The sequence below is a fragment of the Anneissia japonica genome, unplaced genomic scaffold, assembly GCF_011630105.1.
Source record: "Anneissia japonica isolate Jap-2015-1 unplaced genomic scaffold, ASM1163010v1 scaffold287750_len332794_cov232, whole genome shotgun sequence".
Lineage (NCBI taxonomy): Eukaryota > Metazoa > Echinodermata > Crinoidea > Comatulida > Comatulidae > Anneissia > Anneissia japonica.
In genome coordinates, this window is record NW_022723669.1 from 319,574 (window position 1) to 333,996 (window position 14,423).

Below are 14,423 nucleotides of genomic sequence, written 5' to 3' on the forward strand. Positions count from 1 at the left end.
GCGATCTGGAATTAGACTATCCAAACGGATACAGTATCACGTAAAGCCCCGAGGGCTCAGGTGGCCACGGTTCTGTTACCATTTAATTGCGCATACTGTACATGGTACGTGGCCTACTCTGACTTCACCTTCGCGGAGATTTTTCTAGTGATGGAGCTCGCGATATTTTATAATGGGGGTGGGTCTACTATTTATAGTACACGCGGTCGTAGGATAAGCCTGAAGCATACTTTAAAATATATTACGCCCCCCCCCCCCTATTGATTCTGATTCAATGAACGGTGTTAATAATCAGGAAAAAGCAGTAACCACACTTCCCATTATGTCTAAATATTTGTAACTTATCAATGAGGCTTCTGGGTATGAGTGCAAGACCAGTCGGACAAAGATATTGCGTGCTAAACATTTGCATACTCACATCAATCATCTGCCTGGTTGTAATGGACGTCAGCAATCGTTTATGGCGAGCCGAGTATCGTTGCTAAATTTGAAATTGATTAGTAGGACATAAACTTAAAAGGTTTACTAATGAAAGTAAGATAATACTCTGTTCCATCGATGTATATTTCTTTATCGTTGTTGCATAATATATATAGCCTAATACCTATTATTAGGTCAAAGATATATCAAACAATAATATAAACGATATAAATAGTTTAAAACAGAGAACGCGCTGAATTCAAATACTGTATTTTATTAATTGAGGCTGCAGTGAGATAATAGCCTTGGAAGTGTCCTCCAAGAGCTGTAATGAAAGTGTACACACCCACTATTGCTTATTAGGTTATCTGTGACGAATCATAATTTTCTAATTAATGCATCTGTTACTTGTTAGAGGCCCAAGGAGAAATGTCCGACGCTACATACATCATCAGAAAATCATACCTATATTATTAGCACAGATGATATAAGGCTTTTACAGGGGCGGCGGAAGCATTTATTGATTGGTACGGCGTGAGAGTCTCCAATAACCTCAGCCCCACTATGATTGGAGCTGAGGTTAGAAAATGTTGTAAAATTTGCACGTCTATATGCTCGGAAATAGCACTCAAGTTCTTAATTTCGTTAATTTATTTATTTATAAACAAACCAACAGCGAAAACAAAAATCGCCACTTACAGGATTGGAAAAAAACATGAAAAATTACACCCAGGTCTTTCTGATGGCAAACATTTTCGAGAGCCATATGGGTGTTTAAGAAAAGTTAATTGGATTGTGTTTAAGTGTAATAGTTCATAGTGTTTTACATTTGCCGGCTTGGAGAGACATTTTTCATTAACATCCACTGATCCAGTCTATCGAGATTTCCCTGAAGTCCTTAGGCATCCTCAATATCATTAACGATTTTATAAATTTTAAGATCATCGACATACATTAAACATTTTGAATAATTGAAAAGTAAAGGAATATCATTAATATAAATATTAAACATTCCAGAGTTAACCGGCAACCAATTCGAAGACATGCCATCAAGAACCGCTCTCTGCTGCCTTCCATATAAATAACTACGAAACCAAGAAAGTAACGGGCCACATATATGCCATGCTGTTTCAGCTTAAGTAACTAATATCTGTGTTTCATTGGGTACAGTAGACCCAAGGCAATTAAATTTGTTAAATTGCCTTGGTAGACCTGCTTGTAATAATTCCTGGTGCATGTCAAACAAAACACATTTGATGGTAAGCCTTTTGAAACATTCCAAAAAAAAAATCTACAACACCTTCATAGTGAATGCTGGTAATGTAAATTAATCCTTTGGAAATCTTAGTACAGTACACCTATTATTTAAGCACAGACCCTATATACAAGTCACAACTTTCAAAACAAAACTTCAAAACAACTAAGGGAAAGGCCATATAACTTTTTGACCAATCAGAAGCCTGGTACGCCACCGAGAGGTCACAGTACGATCTACAGGAGTAGAGCTCCAGCAGCTAGCTCTGATACGTACGTGTCAAGGTTGACGATCGAGTAGGCGCGCTCGTTAAGTTTGAGAAGATTTCTTCAGAAATTTGTCTGAGCCTGGTCTCAGCAAAATTATTAAATATAAAGAAATCAGGTAAATATATGTCCAAAACTGAGACACTCATAGGCCTAGGCTAGTGACTATAGGCAGGAATTTGAAAAAAAAATTTATGAGATAGGCCTAGGCCTATTATAAATAAAGACTGAAGAAGACGGTGTAGGCCTAGGCCCTAGAGGCTCATTCATACCATCGAGTAAGTAGGCCTAGCCTAGGCTAGCGGCCCTAGGTCTAGGCTACCCGGCCTATGCAGTGCTAGGCCTACGCCTACGCACGCGGAGTGGCAGTCACATCGGCATTTGGCCTTAAAAATAGTTTTGTTCCATACTTGAAATTGATGGTTAAGGGTAGGTGATTAATAAAAGCATGGGAATTGTACGTATAGCCTATTTAGTAGAGTCACAGTACCTCAAATATACATACAAGCATGGATGGCCAAGGAAAATTTATTGAAAATGTACACCCAGCTAGGCCTAAATACTAGTCTAGAGAAGAGAGTGTTTAATACTCACCAGTGTATCTCTCACTAGCATTTGAAAATGTTAATAGAATAACGGTAACATATCGTTTTTAATGTTATCCTCTATGAATGTTAATAATATAGGCCTACCTAGTTAATGCAATCGTCAAATATCGTCGCTCAAAATGTTTGAAAAGTGAAAAGTGAAGCTCCCGAGTAATAGGACAGTTTATGGGTTTATTTAATTGATTTTATAGATAGATAAAGTCTACTAATAGTATGTATAATTTTTTTTCCGCCTAATTGTGGTTTTTCTTCCTAACAAGGGTTGTGGGGGGGGGGGCAGCCTTCCCCGATGGCCCCCCCCCCATAGGATGCTAGACTATCCAAACCATCCTAGATAGTGTCAGTAATCAAGAATTGGCATCATGTTGAGTACATTAGAGAGGCTCTGTACTTCTATTAATCAAGTCCACGGCCCATTCACTACAATAGCATTCAAGTTCGATTGTTCTATCTACAAACTAGATTTTTTTCTTTAATATGAAACATCCATTTGTATCTGTTGTGCACTGATCCACAAGGAGTGTGTGAATATCCACTTCCAACCAACAAATGCTTGACATTTTTCTACCCTGTATTTGAAATAAATAAACAAAAGCCTCTTCCAATTAAAGAAAGTGATAATCTACAGTACTGCCAGAAAGTACAGTACAGTATTGCAATTTTTCCTGCGCACACTTCGTTGCTACTTCGTAGTCTGATATAAACAATCTAAGCAAGGCTACGAAGCAAACCTATAGGCTATAAAGCAAAAGTGTGTTGTTTTTTTGTATGTGCAGAAAGACTGCTGTAGTTTACTGGAATAAACAATGTATTCTTGGGTCATTTGTGAATGACAAGCACAAGTTCAGACTGTTAATTTAAAGTATGGAGCTGTTTTTTCAATAAAAAAAATGTACACCAGATTTGATCAGAGTTTCCCATTCCACTCGCTGTCGACGACAGGAACTTGTTTGTACTCCTGTATTTAAGTAATATTTGTTTAATTAATTAGACTAGGGCCTAGCCTATTTTTTATTTACAATTATTTTACCTCTTTTAACTGTCAAAAAATGATGTCCTCAATAAGAATACACACATGTGAAAAGATTGTTCATTAAACAATATTTTGTAGTCTTGATTTAATAAGATAAATAATAAATATAAAATAGAGTTAACGTCCGTTAAATATAAAATTACCGAATGTCGCATGAAAAACCCAATGGAAAATAAAACTTATTTAATTGCCAGTTCATGTTGTCAAACCCAAATCCAGCAGCAGGCAGCGTGTACGCCAATCAGAACACAGGTAAGTATGTTAAAGTTTAACCTCGTGGCAAATGTTAAAAAGCTGTGGGTGACAGTGAGTAAAAAACAAAGGAAATGCGGTCCAGCATGACTAGCCTTAATTAGGCAAGATAGTGATTTCTATAATTTCATAGGTATTGGATCGCTTTGCAAGTTCTGCTCATTACGGTAAACAAACACAACGTGATCTTTTAATGTAGAATTCTTAATAATTTGTACTTGATTTGTCATCGATATTTTTAAAAGAAGAAAATGCCTACTGCCAGCACAATAACACCAGATCAAAATACTCCGAATTGGAAGTTAACCAGTATAATTACTGTCTGCTCTCTTCCTCTTAGGGGAAAATGTAGGTCGTAAATGACATCCAAAGTCGAACATACTGTTAATAGTGTAGTTTTATATAGTGCACTTATCCATCTAATGTAAGATGCTCAGGGCGCTTGATATGTGGACTAGGAACTCGATCAATGACTTTCTTCGCCCCTAAGGGTCCCTTCGTGTCTGTGCTACCCGGTACCAGCAACTCTCGTTGTCCACCACAGGGGCTGTCTGTTCTAGTACACCGGGGTATTCCCTGCTCGTCTCGGAAGATGTACTGGGTTCTTTATAGTGCACACAAGCCATTGTATACAGTGGGCATATGTTTTACAGTCCTTCGAACCAGCGCCGATATTATGGCTATAGCTTGCGGCGCCCCTGCTAACCGCTCTGTAGGCCTAGGACTAGGTACTGTAGCTAACCACGGTTTTAAAACATGATCGATCTAAGGTAGGAAATAATGAACAGTAAAGTTCTAACATTGTTTATTATTTAATTGCAACATTGCTCATGTGTTGAAAGGGGGTTGAAAGCTAGTAAACTTAATATTGTTTACGCATTCCTTATCAACCCAGAATCATTGCAAAGCTAATTAAATAACAATGACCTTCGCAGGGGTTCGTAGCTACATTCAAAATGGTACCTATGAGCATGTTACCAGTGGTTACGCGCAAATACGAAGCGATAATTCACGGCGGTATTGTAACTATTTTGGTCTATCTGCTTCATTAATGAACTTGATAATTTAGCATAATAAAAAGACAATGTATATTATTGATTGGATTAAAATTTTAAACAGTACTGATAATTTATTTGTTTAAGCTTTCTTTAACCACAGTGTGACCATTCAGTGACTAACACTGCTTTCCAATTAAGCCCTGGTACATACCAGTACCGTAAATTTTCGAATAAGCATCGCAGTGCTTGTAACATTTTTGGAGGCTTCAGTGCGATGCTTATTCAAGAATGGCGCTTATAATATTTATTGGCTTGGCGCTTTCCATGCCCATCACACGTTACCTATTTCATGTATTCCTGTTCTTCATAGGTCCTACGTCATCATAAATATACAATTATAAAGAAATGCTTGTGTCTTCATTGTGTTCATTTTAACACTGTATACATTGTATTTAAAACCCTGTTTCATTACACACAAGTGTTTATATTCTCTTGATTAAGCACAGCAGCACTTATTCGAGAGCAGCGTTTAACAAAAAATCATGTTCGGTGCGGCGCTTATTCGAGAGCGACCCTTATTCAAGCATTTACGGTAAATATAACTAAAATATACAAAAAATAAGTTTTTAAAAAAAATATTTATAGAAAAAAAAATCTAATGTATATACAGTATATGTTGGCAGCTAAAAGGAGAGACAATGTGTTTTGTATATAATAACAGAACGTAAGATTTCTATAATATTGACCTAAATTCCAGTACCAGACATTGATGTAATTGAAAAGGTCATACAAGGTTGTTTGACTTCCGACTTTATCTGTGGCTTCCATTAACAAGCAACCAATTGATTGGTCAAAAGTTTATTATGAGTTGAGGGCGCTAGCACTACATTTTCAATGTTATATCTGAATATGTTTCTTTCTATTTAATAGGAGTTCATTTTTATATTGATTCTACTTGTATTACTAAAGTTCACCACTGCTTTCAATCCATATGATTTTGATGGTAAGATATAATTACTTTTTATTCATAAAATATTTAATTTTTTTATTGAAATATAAATAACAACCTTTAAAATTTAATATTGTTATTGCTTACTTAACTTACGTATAAGAGTATCTGCTATTGAAAGTTAGAACAAGAAAGTATTTTTATTTTGATGGTGAATATTATATGGAGTGGAGTTTTAGCTACTGTATGCAAGATGCTTGCTTTTTAATCTCATGGTGCTGTATTCACTTCCTGTCGAGGTTACATGGTTTCAATATAAAATATAAAAGCTTGATTTTATTTTCACCCAGAAAGTGACCCTTGCAGTCGTAGATGTCATCGCTACTATGCTCCGGTCTGTGGCTCAGATGGAGAAACATATCACAGCGAATGTATCATGCTTGTGTACGCCTGCAAGCGCCAACAACGGATACGTGTCAAACACGTAGGAAAATGCAGACCTTCAGCTATTCCAGGTTTGTTAGCTTAAAATATTTTACAGTTACCCACCAACATAGATGAGTTATTATTAAATTTTGTTTTTAAAGCTTTGAGTAGAGGAGTTATGACTATTTTATGCTAATATATGTTAATGATATTTTTACTTTACTATTTTATGCTAATATATGTTCTCATTGGTATCGGAGAGCCATTAGACAGTGATTAAATGCACCTTTTAGCAATCCTGTCTAGTGTTTTTTTCCTCTCTGTTTCTTTGTGCTTGTCAGTTTTATTGTCCTTTGGACCAAATAAATGAAATGAAACACTTTAAGCAAATGTTGGTCTTCTATAAGTTGAGCATTAAATTGTATTCTTTATATTTCATTTAAATATTTATTTGTCTACAACATAACTTACAGTAAGTATATGCAATCAATAACATAACAAACTATAACATAATAGCTTAATATTTCAAACTTACAAAATCAATATTTTACATTTGCTCATAAATTTTGAATTGTACATATGAATTCTTTTTAATCTACAGATGTCGTTGTTTGTCCGCGAGGTTGTTCATCTATGATGGTACCTGTCTGTGGGACAGATTATGTTGTATATGACAACGAATGCATGTTAAAAAAGGAAGCATGTGAACATAAGCCATCACTAAAAAAGCTATGTGATGGCTTCTGTCCTGGTACAGGTAAGAACTAAAAAGAACCAGAAAGAACCTGTCTTGACAAATGCACAGAATTTGTTTTCCTATTCCTAGTGAACCCTTGTGTGTAGTGCTGTTATATAATTTTGGGGCTCAAAATAGCTAATCTATTAAATAATCAATTTTTAAATATTAATATAATTAAATAATAATAATAATAAAACAGGATTTATGTAGCGTCTAATGTATCACAGATCCCTTTACACGCTTTGCTTAAGTTTTAAACTATGGTGGGAAAATATACCTCGCCGGAAGCCAGCCCGGTGTTTCTGAGTCTAGATTTCAAGGCAAGGTTGGGCTTAACTACATTCACTTAACATTTACTTATAGTACTTATAGTAGTATAAAATAACTTCCGTAGGTATCCTCAGTCGATGCGCCCTCACATTTAGAATGGACTACAGACCGATGTGTGCTACAGATGGGCGGACTTACCTCAATCAAGCTGTAATCAATGTAGCCGCATGCCAATCAAATAATCCATCATTACGTCGATTTTCTTACGGACCGTGCGGTACTGACCATCGTAAGTAGCCATACGTTATCCATTCTAACGGAGTGAAAATACAAACATGACCACCTTGCAATCACCTTCATAAGGTGAGTAAGTAGCCCAGAAAAAAGGAACTACATATGATGAATTTTGTAATGACCAAATGGATATATAGAATGTAATTGCCTGTAATGATTAAGTTGATATTTATATTCAAGGATACATACAGTATGCAGTGAAAGCGAAATGTGCAATGATTTAAAAATTTACAATTTATGCCAACATTGATGTACCAAAATACAATCGTAAGATCAATGAAATATTAAAATTGGTAAAATTAAAGCAATATATACATTATTAAAATATATTATTATATACATTATTGACATATATACAAAATAATTTTTTTTTTTTATATTTAAAATGAATACTATGTCTATAATCAGATCATTCTCTAAAATAATTTAGAAAGTAATTTTTATCAATACAAAATTAATTTCAAAAGTTTTATGTCTAAAAATATCCTATTTTCTTGTAAGGAAAGAGGAGAAAGTGTAGGAAACTTCGCTGTGAGATGTACACTTATGAACCAGTTTGTGGTATAGACTCTCGAACATATGATAACAGCTGTATAATGCAATATGAAAATTGTCTGGATGGAAATTATGCTCATGGTGCTGTAAGAACATTATACAATGGTGAATGTACTATCAAAGGTAAGCCCACAGTCCCAACCTGGTTCCATCTATATGTTGATAAATAATAAGCTATACATCACAAATGCTGGTTATATCTAAAAAATGGCGTTGCTAATATGAGATTTTTAGCCTCCATTTTGACTATGACCCCCCGGGGAAACTTAGAAGCCCCAGGAAAGGGAGGCGTGTTCACTGACCGGCACTCTTGATATCCTGGTGAGAAGCTTGCTTGAGTAGACCTATATTGCAGAATTTGCATTGATTTATGTCCATCTGGAATTCTCACCCTGTTTTACAAAATGGCCACATAACACATAGATTTAACTGCATTAATTATGTTGGATTAATGTTTGTATAATTACAGTAGTGCTATTTAATTAATTTTTTTAGTATTAAAATATAGGTTAAACCTCACAGATGCAAGGTCCTCATTACAATAATAATGCAGGGCTGAAAAATAACCTCCAAATCATAGTGGCCAGCAGGGCCAGTAAGAAAAAAAAATGATACTGGCTCTTCCAAAGTTATACTTGTCCTATATTTTTTTTCGGTCCGACATATAATTAACGATAAAAACCAGCAAGATGACATTGGTTTAATAATTTGATGTTTATTACATTATAATATACTATTACTGTAAGTAAAATTTACAATTAATTATACAGACCTCATCTCAGAAGCTAACGGTCAATGCTGTTTGTAAATCGTTTTTTCACAAAAAACTGAGATTTTACATTTTTTTTCACAGAAAAAGATCATTTTTTGAGGTTGGGCTCACTCTAACCATGCTCTAACATATTTTTAAGCCAATTGAATCTGTTTTCAGCCAAAATTTGACAGAAATTATTAAAAATCATTAGTCCGAGCTGACAAGAGCCTCCGGCCATTGTACCGGAAAAATCCATTGTAGTTCATGACATGGGGAGAGAGTCTTTTTTATGGCCCAAAATTGTGATTTTAGATCACATATGGATTGGCCATGAAAATAACGTTATTTGATAGGCAAATTGAAAAAAACTTTAAGAGTTTGCTATATATATATGTGTATTTTTACGATATATACTCATGCTTCCTACGCTGTTGTGAAATTGTAAATCCAGAAAATGTACTATATCACTGTTTTCAAATGGTTCAAAAGTAAAATTAATCTGTTTATGAAAAGCGTTAAAATGACGTAGGATGTGATGAAAATCATTAGGTTTAGCTAGCACTAGTGTGTTGTCAACAAAACAAGTATAAAACTTAATACAGTAATACCTGATTCAATAAATTTAGGAACAATAGACTCTTCTAGTTCAGTCATTAATTATTGGCTAAAACTGTCCAAGGGGTGAGCCCATTGAAACGCTGTAAGTTTGTTTATAGAATTCATTATTACATGTAAATACTGTTTTAGTACAGCAATCCCTAAGTAGTTTCCTTAAACATATTGCAATGCCTCACAATTTTGTATATGATCATTTATAACACTATCAGATCATTAAGAATGTTCTTTAAGTCTAGTTATTAAGCGCTGCATTTAGCTAAGTAAGATATGATTGAATTTATTTTTTTATAATAATTAGTTTTTTTAAATTATTTATAGCAATTTATTATACTGAACTAACTAATTGATTGATTTTCTTTATATTTCATATACAGTTGAAGTCCCACCTAAGTCAAAATTGACCACATTTCCAATGAGTACGCATGATTTACAAGAAAAGGGTGGTGTAACTCGGTTGGATGGACGAACAAACACAATCAAACCTACACAAGAAATGACATCACATGTCAAAATTAAAGGAGAGACATTTCAAACAACTCAGATATCAAGGACAATTCAGCAAACACTAGTTACCAACAAGCTAACACCACATATAGAAGTGTCAGACACAATTGAACCAACACAAATTCTAGACACTACAACAGAGGAACGAAAAGTCATACAGAAATCACCAGAAATAGTTCCAAAAACAATAAAGCCAAAAGTAACTACAGACAAAGTAGTTGTTGATGAAAAAATAACGATTAAACCAACAGCAGTTTCAGAGTCAACAACAGAGGATGAACAAGTAACAGAATTATCACCAGAAATAGTTCCAAAGACAATAGAGCCAAAAGCAACTTCAGACAAAGTAGTTGTTGATGAAAAAATAACGATTAAGCCAACAGCAATTTCAGACTCAACAACAGAGGAGGAAAAAGTAACAAAAAAAACACCAGAAATCGGGCTGACGACGATAGAGCCAACACCAACAACAGACAAAGTAATTGTTGATGACAAAGTAACAATTACACCAACAGCATTTTCCCACTTAACAACAGAGGAAGAACAAGCGACACAAAAAATACCAAAAATCGGGCCAACAACAAAGGAGCCAACAACAGACAAAGTAATTGTCGATGACGAAGGAACGATTAAACCAACAGCAATTCCAGACTCAACAACGGAGGAAGAACAAGTAACACAAGAAACAATAAAAATAGGACCAAAGACAATAGAGCCAACACTAACAGCAGACAAAGTAATTGTTGATGAAAAAAAAAAAATTGAATCAACAGCAATTCCAGACTTAACAACCGAGGAAGTACAAGTTACACAAAAAACACCAGAAATAAGGCCGATGACAAGATTGCCAATAGCAACAACAGACAAAGTAATTGATGAGGAAGAAACAATTAAACCTACGGTAACGCCAGACAAAACCATAGAAGAGGAACAAGTCACACAAAAACTAGAAACAAGGCCAAAGACAACAGAACCAACACTTACAAAAGACAAAGTAATTGTTGATGAGGAAGAAACAATAACAATAGTTATTCCAGACAAAACAACAGCGGAACGAAAAATCATACAGAAGTCACCAGAAATAGAGTTGAAAACAATAGAGCCAAAACCAACTACAGATGAGGAATGGCAAGTTACACAAAAAACACAAGAAATACATCCAACACCAATGACGAGCAAAGTTTTTGTTGATAAGCAAGGAACGATCAGACCAACAAAAATTCCAGACACAACTATAGAAAAAAAACAAGAGACAAAAAAACAAACACTAGAAACACTTGAAACAGTAAAGCCAATACCAACATTTGACGCATTGGATGTTACTAATGAAAATACAATGGATCCAAACATATTTCAAGGTACTACAATAGAGAGACAAAAGGTCACACAAAAGCCAACACCACAAGTAGGAAAGGAAACAGAAAAGTTGTCACCAACAACTCCGGAAATCTTAGAGTCCTCTCAAAAGACTAGTCATCAATTTACAGATAGTATAACAATAGGAACTGATCAAACAGGAGAACCGGACTCTTCAGTACGCAAATCGCTTCCTCCAACTCCCGTACCTCCACCTACACAACCAGCTGGTACAAGAGGAATAACAGGAAAAGGAACACCTTCACCAATTATAATGGAATTGCTAACCTCAGATAGCACTGTTAATGCCACGGTTTCTTTAAGTACAGTAACCATGTCTGAAGAGCTAGTTCCTGTAATTAGTTCCACTGTTAACAAAACGTTCATATTGACAACTAGTGAATCAAAAATACAGTCTAAGCCTCCACCAGTTTTCTCAACAACCTCAAGGCCTGTTGAAGTAGTATCAACAACTGCTAAATTTGTCAGTGTTGATCAAGAGACTGGTATTGGAAAACAATTTGTAACATCATTGAAACCGGAAATTACAACTGTTCCTGATGTTTTTACTACACCACAGATCACTGATATTGTATCAAATGAAGTTAGTGGGGAAACTGGTTCTGGAGAAATGATAACATCAAACAAAGTATCAGGTTTTATGAGCACATTTAAACAAACACCAATTCCCCAAGAAGAGCAGGAACCTACAGAGGAATCACATATTGGCAAGAATTACACTCATGAACATCCAACAGGTACTAAATCAATAAAAGATGATGGCTTAATATCAGCAACACAAAAAACTTCATCAATTCCAAAAGCAGATTCGGTAATAGGGGATTTTACATACAATGTTTCAAAAACACAGGCCTCAAAAAATACTGCCGTAATGCACGAAGAACTCACCACACCAGACACAGAAGTAGAAATACAGCAGACAAAAACAAAGTTGGCTATAAAAACTACACCTATTGTTGAAATCATTGAAGATATTCTAACAACACTAATGCCAAATGACACTGATTTAGAAGAACAATCTACTTCCACATCTCAAGGAATGACCAGTGCCACAGTAGGGGAAAATATGGTTGCAACAACACATTCAGTGACACCAACTTCAAGATCTGATGGAGTGGCATCTACAACAGCAAAGTCTGTCACTGTGGATCAACAGCCCGATATTGTAGAACAAATTGCAACATCTTTGAAAGCACAAATTACAGCAGATATAAATGTGTTTACTACAGAGCAGCATACTGATATTGTATCAAAAACACAAGATGGTGAATTTGGTTCTGGAGTTGATGAAATGGTAACATCAGACAAAATATCAGGTTTTATGAGAACGTTCACACAAACACCGATTTCTTATCAAGAGCAGGATCCTACACAAAAATCTTCTATTGGCGAAAGTTTTACGCAAACACATCCAACAGGTACCAAATCAATTAAAGATAAATACTTAATAACAGCAAAACAACAAACTCCACCAATTCCTGGAGCAGGCTCTACAACAGTGGCTTCAAAAGTGGATATTTCGAAAACACAAGCTCCAGAAGACATTGAGGAAGTGCATGAAAAACTAACCACATTAAAATCACACACCAAAATAGATATAACGCAGCCAACACCAAGTGCTGAAATTATTAATCCAAAGACAGCAATTTCAATGCCAATTGATTTGGAAAAACAATCAACTTCCACATACGTAAATTCTGCTAGTTTTACAATGGAAGGAGGAAATATTGTTGCAACAACACCACAATTTACACCGAATGATTTGCAGATGATGACGACCGGTGAATCTGGAGATGTGATTAAAACAAAAAAGGAGACATTAGAATTGACGACCACAGACAGTATTGCTGATACCACTATTTCTTTCAGCAAAGTCACAATGTCAAAAGACTTAAATAATGAATTAACTTCTGGTGTTAGCAAAACGATTATATCAACAACAACTGAAGATAAATTAAAATCTCACAAGCCTATGCCAGTAGTTGATGTTTTTTCAACCACTGTAAGACCTGTTGAAATACCATCAACTGCTGCTAAGGCCATCACAGTACAACAAAAGTCTGATGGTGTAGAAAAATTAGTAACATCTTTGAAACCAGAATCTTCAGCTTTTGTCGATGCTTCTACTACGCCGCAAGTCACTCATATTGTATCAAAGAAACAAGATGTTGAAATTGGTTCGGGAGTTAAAGGAAATGAAACATCAGATAAATTATCAGGTTTTATAAGCACATTTAAACCAACACCAATTCCAAGTAATGAGCACAAACCCACACCAGAAGCAGATGTTATTGATAGATTTACACAGAAGCATCTAACAGATGGCAAATCAGTTAAAGACGACAAAACACAGGCTCCGGAAGAAATTGATATATCGGATAAAGGACTCACCACAATAATACCAGACACAACAGTAGAAGTACATCAGACAACCACAAAAATGGCAGAAAAATCAACACCGATTGTTGAAGTTATTCATGCTAAGCAAACAACACCAATGCCAATTAAAACTGATCTGGATGAACAATCTGTTTCTCCATCTGTAAAACCAACTGATTTAGCAACGACTAGTGACCCTACAGTAGGAGGAGGAAAAATGAGTGCAGCGACACAATCAGTTACACCAATGCAACAACCCAACGTAGTTCAGACGACAACCAGTGAACCTGTAGCTGTGATGAAAACAGATAAAGAGACATTGGAATTGACGACGTCAGATAGTATTGCTCATACCACCATTTCTTTAAGCAAAGTAACCATGTCGCAAGAGTTAGTCAATGCTTCTACTACACTGCAACTCACTGATGTTGTATCAGAAGGACAAGTTGTTGAAATTGGTTCTGGAATTGAAGGAAAGGTAACATCAGATAAAGTATCAGGTTTTATAAGCACATTTAAACCAACACCAATTCCAAGTAAAGAGCACAAACCAACAACAGAAACAGATGTTATTGACGGATTTACACAAAAGCATTCAACAGATGGCAAATCAATTAAAGACGACAAAACACAGGCTCCAGAAAAAATTGATATAATGGAAAAAGAACTCTCCACAATAATACCAGACACAACAGTAGAAGTACATCAGACAACCAGAAAAATGGC

The 14,423-nt window shown here is 35.3% G+C and overlaps 1 protein-coding gene across 1 annotated transcript in view; it reads left to right on the plus strand.

The window, feature by feature from the left end:
* Positions 1 to 14,397, plus strand: part of LOC117112322 (flocculation protein FLO9-like) — a gene marked incomplete at its 3' end in the record, with an annotated part of 22,288 nt that extends 7,891 nt beyond the window's left edge. The window contains exons 2-7 of the mRNA XM_033255389.1: positions 5,763 to 5,835; positions 6,132 to 6,296; positions 6,809 to 6,964; positions 7,341 to 7,505; positions 8,012 to 8,188; positions 9,812 to 14,397. Coding sequence (XP_033111280.1) covers positions 5,763 to 5,835; positions 6,132 to 6,296; positions 6,809 to 6,964; positions 7,341 to 7,505; positions 8,012 to 8,188; positions 9,812 to 14,397 — 5,322 coding nt within the window. The remainder of the gene's footprint in view (positions 1 to 5,762; positions 5,836 to 6,131; positions 6,297 to 6,808; positions 6,965 to 7,340; positions 7,506 to 8,011; positions 8,189 to 9,811) is intronic.
* Between the last annotated feature and the right edge of the window lie 26 nt (positions 14,398 to 14,423).